At 39.2% G+C, this 10,428-nt stretch overlaps 1 protein-coding gene across 1 annotated transcript; it reads right to left on the reverse strand.

The window, feature by feature from the left end:
- Window positions 1–3,861: 3,861 nt before the first annotated feature.
- On the reverse strand, window positions 3,862–6,321 carry LOC116259057 (6-phosphogluconate dehydrogenase, decarboxylating 1-like). Its single transcript, XM_031636658.2, has 2 exons — window positions 6,164–6,321; window positions 3,862–5,633 (listed from the first exon to the last, which is right to left on the reverse strand). The coding sequence occupies exon 2, from the start codon at window positions 5,573–5,575 to the stop codon at window positions 4,115–4,117; it is 1,461 nt and encodes a 486-aa protein (XP_031492518.1). The 5' UTR covers window positions 5,576–5,633; window positions 6,164–6,321; the 3' UTR covers window positions 3,862–4,114.
- Window positions 6,322–10,428: the final 4,107 nt, after the last annotated feature.

Consider the following 10,428-nt stretch of genomic DNA (forward strand, 5'->3'; position numbering starts at 1 on the left):
AGAAGGAAGAAGGCATAATAAATTTAAGTGGTTCAGAGACAATGTTCTCCTAGATTCACGGCTGCACGCAGCAAAAACCCACCCCTCTTAAAACACAAAAGTATATGAATGCTCTCACAAAAAATTAGAGGGAAGCCTATTAAGTATAATCAGGCTCCATACTACAACAGTAGAAAATCTGCAATGGGGCATTCAATTTCTGGACCGACAACCAGCAAAACTATATGTTGGTAAAGTAGTTGAGGACTGAGGAGTTCAGCTTGCTTACAACCAGCTGAATCTAAAGGTGGCAGAAGGGAAGAGAGATGGGATTCCAGTATTCTCCTCTGTACGCCAAAGCCTAGGATTTAACAATATGCAGCTAATAGTGGGCAGGGATCAGCTGACTCGGTTATCGCCTCTCACTCAGTCAGCTGAGCTTTAAGCAGTCATGGGCGACCATCAGAAATAAGGGGACAAAGGAGGGTTCCAGGAAACGTCTTTGGAAGCACTACATCCCAGCAAGGGCGCGATAGACATCTTATGTTTTTCACTGAGGCATGTCATCAGGTGTTTCGAGGGATGGAGTGGAAAGAAGATGAGAGAACCCAATTAGCAACATGGAGAGTAACTGGACTAGCGTGCGAGCGTCGCATGACGGAGACAGGTAAGGCAATAATTTTCAGGTAGTTTACAGCAGGACTAAAAATGCATCAGTGATCTTAGCAGCCTAGTGGGATGTGATTGAGCAGTGACTTCTTGTTTGTCGTTCGCAGACTATAGCAGAAGGAGATATGGCGAAGATATCCCTACTTGACAGCTGGATGAGCCAAGGCACAGTGAGCAAAACTTCAGATTAGCTCTCGTCTCTGACAATGATGGGTGCAAAAGGAGACTCAGATGTCTCCCTGTTAGATGCATCCTGTATATTTTTTGTTCCCTTGTACATGTCATTTTGTCGGAAGAAGAGGGAGAGCTGACCTCATCAGCCTTCAATTGGCAACTTTCCAAACTGGAAAAGGAAATCAGAATGCTCCCAGAACAAAAGAGTTGGTGTCTGATTCATCTGTCGAGGGGAAAGTACCATAACACACACTTTTACAAGGAACAGGATTGCAGCAGACCACATGCTTTGATCCAAGGAAAAGTGTATACAGCAGATACGGGCATACGGCCTGATGTTGGTGCAGAACTAGAAGAAGGTCCGCCGGTGGAAAGTGGTCATCTGCAGCTTAGCCATTAAATAAACATACACAATCTAAGGAGAACGTGAATTCTGATTCCTCTGTTTTAACTCTGATTTCAGGGAAATTCGAAGCAAATCTTCGTAACTCCTATTCCAATACAAACATGGGTTTTTAATCACTTAAAAGATGCATAAGAAAAATATGACAACATCTAATGCATTTCAAACAATATCAATGAGCAACCAGCTAGTGGACATGTTCCTCAGTTCCTCTCTAATTGCACTTGTTTACAGTCAAAACGAAAGTCCTGATCCTAAACTGTTGAAGGGTTATAGTGAAGCCCTTTAGATGGTATTCCTTCACCATAAGGTACATAGTTTGCCGTCGCTTACGCAAGAGATGACACCCACGGAAGTCAACCTGCAACTGTCAAAATATGGGTTGCCACTATACCAACCCTTTCAGATGGATCCTCCTTACAATGAATCCCATACTTTCACAAGCAATACAACCATTTGTGAACATTAGTAACTTTCACCAAATCGTGGGGACATTTTTTTTGAGTTGCTTATACTCGAGTGTTTTTAGATCAGCTGGACAAAATTTGCTCCCTTTGGGTAATCACATGGAGAGTTAGATGAGTTGTTGCATATTATTGTAATAAAAATTTCACAAGCATAAAATATTCACGAAGAACAAAATAATTATACATGCACAACTGAATCAGGAAACCTGAAAAACACAAGCACTTCAATTAAAGCAATCATAGTCAATCACAGTATAATCATTTACTGGACAGGGTGCAGTAAAATGCCTTTGACACAGTTTGTTTTGAAAATAAATTTAAACAGGTGCAAGAAGTCTTTTTATGTATATAAAAGAAAATCATGGAAAGAAGTAATCCCCTCCAACTTATTCGTGGCTCTACCCATGTCCCCAAATATCAATGAGAAAGTTTAAAATCTTAACGAAGATTTCAAAGAAAAAGGAGGAATTTGGCAGGAAAAATGAGGAACATCCCTAGTGCTCTACGAAGTGATTTCAGTTTGCATAACCACTTATACAGAAAAAAGGAATTTTCTTGTAAGATATAACATGTACTGCCAATAATATCATTCAATTTTATATCTTCAACAAAAAGAAAAATAATCATCGTAATATTGGACATAAATTCTTATCAAACAGTCAACACATAGTCACCAACAGAAACACGGTCAGCAACAGAAGAAGGGGAGTTGAGGAGGTTGGGGGGGAGGAGGGGTGGATGTTACAGAGTCTTAATCCGCAAGAGGCGAAACAAGAACACCAAACAGTACAAATTCAAATATCAACCAGAGTTGGAAAGGGAAAACAGAGTGCCCCAAAATGACCTCTGAAACAGTAGTCCTTATGAGTGATAGGTAGCACAAAATGGCAGAATAATTAAGCTGGCCATGTTGAAGGAAAAACACATTACGCACTTTCAAGAAGTCCACTGGAAGGGAAAGCACAGAGAGAGAGTATTACTTGGTCTAGTGAAATCTGAAACCCCATATTCTATGTTCTTCATTGGAGCATCTTCGCCTCCAGTAGTGAAGAGAAAATTATAGTCCAAAATATTATTGTTAATACGTGAAGACTTGTCCACTTACATCAGAAAAAAGTAGATTTTTTAATTTGAATACTAAAATAACCTTCAAGTTAGGACAAGCATTTTAGAGACATCAGAATTAACTTCTTAATTACAGAAAACTCAGGATGAGCACAAACCAGATTACCAAAGAGCGGCTCCAATGACGACTCTCTCTCTCTCTCTCTTTTGGAGATGGTTCTGCTGCAGCTTGTCGATCTATCTTAATCCCTCTCTGCATTCCCTCTCGAAAGTCCTTGCCAATTGTGGGCATCAACTGTAGCCAAAGGATTGCTTGTTGTAGTGAATGTTTCATGATCTGATAGCATCCGAATTTTATACAAGCTCACTGAATAAACATGTTTGTGCTTCTGATTCATAATTATGATGTCCTACTATCAAAGTCTGTTCAGCAGTGCCATTTTCTTATCCATCATGTAAATGTAAATAGCGAAAACTGCTGATCCAATGGAGACCACAGAACTCTGCATATTCTTCTCAGTTTAAACAACTTCAATTTGTTTGTATGTTGGCAATGACTAGAAGGTTCAGAAATTTTGGAAAATGGAATGGAGAATGCCTATGCAAAAGGAACGTGGTGATTGCTCTTAATCACAAGAATGAATCAGATGACATGGTTTTTTCTTAATGTAACCATTCAAATTGTATCAGAACATACATAATTAAGAAAACAAAGAGCAAAAGAAATATATGGGACACTTTCAAAAATGAGCTTAATCCCATAATAGGACTTACTCATAAAAGCGCTGAACATGGAATCCTCTGCACAAGGGCACTAAACGTTTCAAAAGACCAAGCAGGGAAAGAACATTTTTGGAGGTTCACCAGCATTAGTTGTAAACTCAGTATCAAATAGATGCAATCTGGACTCTTAACGTGTGGTGTTACACAGGTAATTAAATTTGCAGCGTCATGTGTTTCCCTGTGCCAGCAGGCTAGTCGTGGAGCATACTGCCAGAATCTAACTAGCGGCATGCAATGGATGAATAGATCAAATAAAGCAAAATCAATTTGGTCTGAAAAGTTGAGCAACATGGAATATGCATAACAGATTGCGAAATAAAGTAACTCCAAATACCTGCAAGATTTATTGGAAAATATGCTCATTAAGTTACATGGAAATAGAAAAATAGTTTGCCTCACGCACATACAGCTACAAAGCACCAATACAGAAGAAGACCTTGTAAAATAGGACATAGCATGATGCTCTAACCTAGACAACCGAATGAAATTTCCAATCTCAATCCAAATGAAAAGATTGGTATCCTTCCCTGCTATTATTGAAATGCCTAACCACACAAGCGGCACCGTCGGATAATCATATCTTTAGCTTTGCCAATTTGAACCACTCCGTGTGAAATGAACCTTCAACATCGATCCTCTCATATGTATGAGCACCAAAATAGTCTCGCTGGGCCTGAACAAGATTTGCAGGTAGGCTTTCCCTCCTGTAAGAATCAAAATAAGCCAAACTTGCACACATGCCCGGGGTGCTGATACCTGAGTTGATTGCAAGAGAGACAACACGGCGCCAAGCAGACTGCCGGTCTACAATTTCCTTTGCAAACTCGGGATCGATAAGAAGACTTGCAAGGTCTGGGTTCCTGTCATATGCCTTCTTGATGCGGTCCAAAAATATGGCACGAATAATGCAACCACCCTTCCAAATTCTAGCAAGCTCGCCTAATTTAAGATCCCAACCCTTCTCAATGCTCTTTGCACGAATCAGATTCATTCCTTGGGCATAACTGCAAATCTTTGAAGCATAAAGAGCCTGTCTCACATCATCGATCAGCTGTTTCTTGTCCACAACCTGATCGCACAAAACATCAGCAAGACCACCATCCCTGAAAATCTTTGCCGCATTTACCCTTTCATCCTTCAACCCACTCAAAAACCTGGAATCTAAAGAAGAAGCAATGGTGGGTGCTGCAACAGACAATTCAGCAGCCTGCTGAACTGTCCATTTTCCAGTGCCCTTCATTCCAGTCTTATCTAACACCTTATCTACCAAATGACCTTGCCCCTTGTCATCCTTGATGCTGAAAATATCAGCAGTGATCTCAATCAAGAAACTTAGAAGCTCCCCTTTGTTCCACTCGGCAAAAACCTGGTGCAATTCTTCATTAGAGAGCTTGCCAACTGTTTTTAGAACATCATATGCCTCGGCAATCAGCTGCATGTCACCATACTCAATGCCATTGTGGACCATCTTAACGAAGTTGCCGGATCCACCTTTGCCAATATAGGTCACGCACGGTCCACTGTCAGGGACCTGAGCGGCAACCTTTAGGAGGATATCCTCAATGTTCTTGTAAGCCTCAAAGGAACCTCCAGGCATGAGAGACGGGCCGTGGCGTGCGCCCTCTTCTCCCCCTGAGACACCCATACCAAGATACAGGAGGCCCAAGTCATTCATGGCTTTCTCCCTTCTCTCAGTGTTCTCATACCATTCATTGCCACCATCAATAATGCAGTCGCCTTTCTCCAGGTGAACAGAAAGGGTTTTGATGGTCTGATCTACCGGAGCGCCGGCCTTAACAAGCATGATGATGACTCTGGGTTTCTGGATGGAGAGAACAAAGGATTTGGGGTCATGGAAGCCTCTCAGGGGAAGGTTTCCTTCCTTTTTGGCCCTCTCAACGGTCTCGTCGACCTTGGAGGTAGTTCTGTTGTATACAGAGATGGGAAATCCTTTCTCGGCGATGTTGAGGGCAAGGTTCTGGCCCATAACAGCGAGGCCTGCAAGGCCAATTCTTGAAAGGGTCTCAGAAGCCATTTCCAAAAACCCTCTTCTGATCTTCCTCTCTTCTTCAAAGTATGACAGCTAAAAATTCCTGTTTTAAAGGACGGGAAGAGAAAGTACAACAAATTAGTCAACAGTGGCGATATGACAAATTGAGATCTTGAATCAATAACAAAGAGAAAAATTCAGCAAACAAAAAACCAAGTCCCCGGCCTAGAAACAAGCATGCCCAAATCGGATCTTGAGAAAAAACATCAGGAACAAAGATCTCACAAGGACCGTTGCTCAAATGAAGAGACGAATATCTTTAGTTAAAAAAAATATATACACAAAACCCAGAACCTGTGATTTAAAATAATTTTCAGCACAGCCCAAAGAATTTGTTCTGCTTCAATATACAACTGGAGACCTCAAAATAAGTAAGAACCGAGAAAATCAAATCTGTGATATCGTGGCCGAAGAGCAGAACCATGTTATGGAACTAAACCATCATGACAAACCAACATCAAAGATCTCATTTTCTAAAAAATGGAAAACCGATTCAATACTACCACACAGAAGAGATGAGTCAACAGAATCAGATGGAAGCGTGCAGGATCATAAAAGAAGGTACCAACGAACCTGTGTCTCCGCTGATGATCAGCAAAAAGAGAAGCCAAAGGAGAACAGCGAGATCCAAGGGGAAAGCTTTTCCCTTGATAATGGAGATTGGGTAGGTGAATGATGAAGATATAAATAGGCCAACGGCTCAGTGCGGTGGCCATGTGCGTCCCCATTGACCACCTAACCCTTTGGGGTCAATTTTGGCTAACCATTGCATGATTTTTTGGAGAAAAAAGGAGCAGGACCAGAGCCGTGTGAAGGTCGTTGGTCAATCGCAACCGCGGTGGTGGGCGCCATGGCGTCTCTAGAATTTGTTGAAGAGACTTTGAAACTTTTCTTTGTACATCTTCTTTGTTCTTCTTAAAAGAATTAATTTAACTCTATCGATGTGATCTTCATGTGTGAAAACATGTGAATCAATGGAAACCACATTTTGGAGATGAAATTTAATCTTGATAGGGCGGAAAAGTCGACTCCAAATTTTCAGATCTCATTTATACACAAACATAATGTCGACATCACTAGTCAATTATTAGGATTTTAGTCATGAAAGTAGCATCCAGGAAACTAGCTTGGTGAGAAAGTTGATCGCTGCAACAAGGGACAATTTATAGAACATTTCCCATCTCTTGCTTAGTTTTTTTTTTTTTTCTTTTTAATCGGACAAATCCTCTTAAGACCACACTGATTATCAGACCTTGCTTTAGGAGGTAGGCTTCAGTTTGAACTCGTAACAAGCTGAATTACAGAAATATGGTTTTTTTTCTGTTTTTTCTATGTGTGATAATTTTTTTTTTAATAAAACTAAAGGGTTCAGATCTTGTTTGGGTGGTAGACATTGGAAGGAAACTTTCTGTATTGCAAGTTGTCCCAATCAAATCGATTGGGCAGTTGTTCATGTCGCCATCGTCTCGTGAAGAACTTCTGACATCTTAGTCGACTTGTTATTTTTTAAATTCAGATATTAACACTTGCTTTTTTGTTTTTATCGACACAATCTGCCACTATTTTTCTTTAATATCTAAATGTGTTTAATTTATCATGATATTTTCAGTTGCCAAGAAAAATGTAAACACTTCATTCACGGAAATTGTTTGACTCACCCAAGTAGCGCCAGCCCACAAAAAATCGACTACCTTCTTAATTATTATTTAATTACATATAAGACATAATTTGAAATTTAAATTATTGGTGCCCCATTTTTGGGGTCGCTTGGCATCGAATCCAACGGGCTCGAGCAAGGCCTGATAGGACCTCACTGTCGAGGCGCTATCGCTACCCAAGATCACGCTCAGCAGGGCAGATTGGTCTCAACTTTGTGATCTGCCACAGCTTCTCCTTTTATCGCAGAATCAGAAGAGGCAGATGTTCCTTCGACCGATTAGGAAGAAGAAGAAAAGAGTATTGAGGACGGGAGGAGGATTGACGTCGTCGGATCGAAGAAAGACACCAGCCGTCACTGGTCAAGGGTGAGAAGAAATTAATCCAGCCGCCGCCGAGAAGACGAGTAAACTTGATTGAAAAGAAAATGAGATGAGAGAGAGAGTGACGCCCAAAGTGAAAATCAATTCATTTTTCATTCAAATGTAATCCCAAAAAGCTTTAATTACAAAGCTTATATACATGAAAGCATCTCGGTTCACATACCGAGACGGTACAAAGAACTTAAAGTAAAACGATTCTAACACTACTTTAAAATGATTCTAACACGTCTCAAATCGAAACGGTAAAAAAGAGTAAATAAACATAAGCAAAAGGGCGCTTGGATTAGATCTGGTTGCGCCCGCTCTCTCTATGAATCCGGACCCTATGGGTCGCTTCTTGGGCTTACACCCATTCTCGGCCGTACGTCATGCTGCTCACGACTCTCTCTGCCAAGGCTAACCTCACAAGACAACAAGGACATAAGCCTATTAGGTGGGTGGTCGGCTCCGCTCTAATGCTCTTGGCTATGCCTTCGACAGTTCTCGACGGTGTCAAAATTAGGCACATATCACTGTCACAACAAAAAATGAAAAAACCTTAGTTTCGGCCGACCTGGTTAAATTAAAAAATATATTTTTAAATATAAAATAATACATAAATATAATTAATCATATTAAAATATATATTATTGTAAAAATAAAAAATATTTAAAAAACATACCGAATCGAATCAAACCTGTCCAGCTAACCTGGACCGTCTTAATAAGTTATGGGGCCAGCTTTCTACACTTTCTTCAAGGTTAAACGTGGGCGGGATGGTACTGATGCCAGCCTTAGCCGCCACCGGTTCATCTTTTACATGGCTCTAAACCTATACGCAATTTCCATTTTTTATTATAATATATTAAGATTTTCAATTTTTTAAGCATTGACTTTGATTTTAGTTGTTTTTAAATTTAGCTTTCTTTCAACTTGACGGAGAAAAACAAAAATTGGGTCGCCGGCCTTTCTAAAAACACCATAATACCAAATTGGTCTAAGTTTTCTCCTTTTTTCTAATTTTTAAGAAAATGAAAAATTACAAGAGCCTTGCTTGTTTAATTTTTGTATGTGCTACTCTGTTAACTATAAATGGTGAGATTGCAATGCTTTTAGTTGATAAGTATATTGTATCCTACTTGAGTTCTAACGCTAGGCACCTTTGAGGCAGCCGCTTTTAGATTTTTTATGGATTGTTAACCTCTCACTCATTCAAAAAGAAAAACAAAAGCACTAGATTTTAGAAGTATTGTATGAAAAGTAAAGCAACTACATCAAAACTGCGCCTGCTAAATGGAGGAATTAAAGGTCCGAATCCAGACGAGGCTCCCCCGGTGCAAGCTCAGATATCCGGTCGTTAACTATCCATTGTTTGACTGTACTTAAAATGGATGATCAGATTCCCTCGAATTATATATGTGTCCACTAGCAAATCCCGTGGCTAATCCAATCCATAAGAAACAAGCAAGACAAAAGAAAATTTTTCAAAAACTTTACAGCTGGTGAATGAAATCCATTTTATATCGATTTAGTCTTGGGGACTGGATATAACTCATCCTCCAAACATCGTTTTAGGCTCATTAGGAAGATTTATTTACGAAAGTGAAGCTTACATTTAAAAATAATAAATAAAAAGCTAGCAAGGGTCCTGTTCCAGAATTATTGACAAATGATGGACTCAAAATAAAAATTACTTATTATTATTATTATCATGCTGGAGTAATGTTCAAAGCATCGTCATGTTTTACGTGATGGTGACCCGCAACTTGTCCCTTGTTTTCTTTGGGAATAGAAGAAAATGAAATTGAAGAAGAAATATTAAAAGAAGAGTCAAAATTTTCGTTACGAAAGCTGTGGGGTCCACTTATAAATAGTAGGACGGGTGGGGGCAGCACAGTAACGACGTGGCTCCGTCCGCTTTCAAACATGTTTTACGATTAATTAAATTCAAATTCAGTTGTCAACTTCATTTCTGTAATCACTATTCCCTTTTATTGTGAACCTTAATTGATGGGTACCACATTTCTCTCTCAGGTCCAAAAGCAGTCCTCGGCAAAGGGTAGAGGTTTCTTCTTATGCAAATAGTTAAAATTGAAAAATATGCATGAAAATTCAATATCTTTTGTATGGAAATAAAAAGTTTCCAATAATACATGAATCCAGAGAAGGGAGAGAGATCGGATGAGCTTTATATTACAGTTGTTGTTTGCTTCAAAATCATTCAATCAAATGATCAGATAATTAAAACAATTTGAAAGGCAACTTAATTTGTTTTTGTATACTTGGAAAAACAGATGCTATTTTTTATTAAGCTTGGGCATCAGTTACCCGGTAGCCGGCCGGATAACGTATCGAGCCGTCTTGGGTCGGCCCAACGGGACTTGATTCTGTTTTATTTATTTTTTACATTATTTTTATTTAATAATGATATATATTTTATTATTTAAAATATATTTATATTTATATTTTTATTTTGTATTTTAAAAAATTTGTTTTTATTTTAACTGGGCTAAGGACGTCGGGTATCGAGCGGACGCTAAACTCAATTTTCGGATGTCGAGCCTCGGATGCCCAGGCCTAAATTTGATCACTACTGCGTTGCATTTATTTTGAGAAAGCAATTGAATTTGTTGTAGTAGTAGGATTTGACTAGAAGAATGTACGTATGCACAGGCGTTTCCATCGATATCAATATTCAGATCTTTGTTTGAAAGATAAATCTGTGGCGTTCTATTTTGTTAAACATTTATTTTTTCTAAAACCATTTAAGCTCATGAATGTTAGAAAATTGGAGACCTTGTAACGCACACTGTTCCATAT

This window comes from Nymphaea colorata, chromosome 8 (assembly GCF_008831285.2).
Source record: "Nymphaea colorata isolate Beijing-Zhang1983 chromosome 8, ASM883128v2, whole genome shotgun sequence".
In the NCBI taxonomy this organism is placed as follows: domain Eukaryota; kingdom Viridiplantae; phylum Streptophyta; class Magnoliopsida; order Nymphaeales; family Nymphaeaceae; genus Nymphaea; species Nymphaea colorata.

What these genes read in the sequence shown, in the direction of transcription:
- LOC116259057 (XM_031636658.2), bottom strand. Translation starts at nt 5,575, where the DNA reads ATGGCTTCTGAGACCCTTTCAAGAATTGGCCTTGCAGGCCTCGCTGTT.